At 43.1% G+C, this 569-nt stretch overlaps 1 protein-coding gene across 1 annotated transcript; it reads left to right on the top strand.

Annotated features, from left to right (window-relative positions):
* Positions 1-3: 3 nt before the first annotated feature.
* LOC108254303 (Fanconi anemia group I protein homolog) lies at positions 4-564 on the top strand (the record flags this gene model as incomplete). The annotated part of the gene is made up of 1 exon (XM_017449304.2): positions 4-564. A coding segment is annotated over one exon (561 nt), but the record flags the coding sequence as incomplete, so codon positions are not given.
* Positions 565-569: the final 5 nt, after the last annotated feature.

The following is a 569-nucleotide window of genomic DNA, read 5'->3' as shown; positions in this document are numbered from 1 at the left end:
TTCATCATCAACACAATCTGTGCCATGAAACTCAACCTACACACCCTCCTGCCCCTGACCTGTATGTGGATCGATGTCACCCTCTCTGACGAAGAGCACGAGAAAGTGGTGAAAACCCTGTGTCTTGCCCTGAAGAAAGTATGTCTCCCTCCCAGCCAGCTCCCACCATTCATCCATCAGCTTCTTATTCTCACCAAGAATAGAAACAGCAACCTTGTTATCTTAAAACTACGTGACTATCTTGTTGAAAATCTCTACAGCAAACTAGAGAAGTCTAATGATTCAGAAGATACTATTGAGAGTGCCAGTGTGCCAGACCTTATAGAAGCCGAGTCGGTCATTATATTTCACATTGAAGAGTGCGCTAAATATTCACGAAGTCTAGTCACAGATCTGATCAAGTTGATCAAATCCATTCAATCTCTCCCGCAGAACTGTTTGGATCCGTTCATACTCGCCTTGCTCCTGAGTCTCTCCAATATAGCTATGTATGAGACAGAGATCCTACGTATTATCAAGACTATCATCACGAATTGTTTCATTGAGATGGAATATCGGCATAACTCTGG

This window comes from Diaphorina citri, unplaced genomic scaffold (genome assembly GCF_000475195.1).
Source record: "Diaphorina citri unplaced genomic scaffold, Diaci psyllid genome assembly version 1.1 scaffold39349, whole genome shotgun sequence".
Taxonomy (NCBI): Eukaryota; Metazoa; Arthropoda; class Insecta; order Hemiptera; family Psyllidae; genus Diaphorina; species Diaphorina citri.
This window is presented reverse-complemented; position numbering and strand designations above follow the sequence as displayed.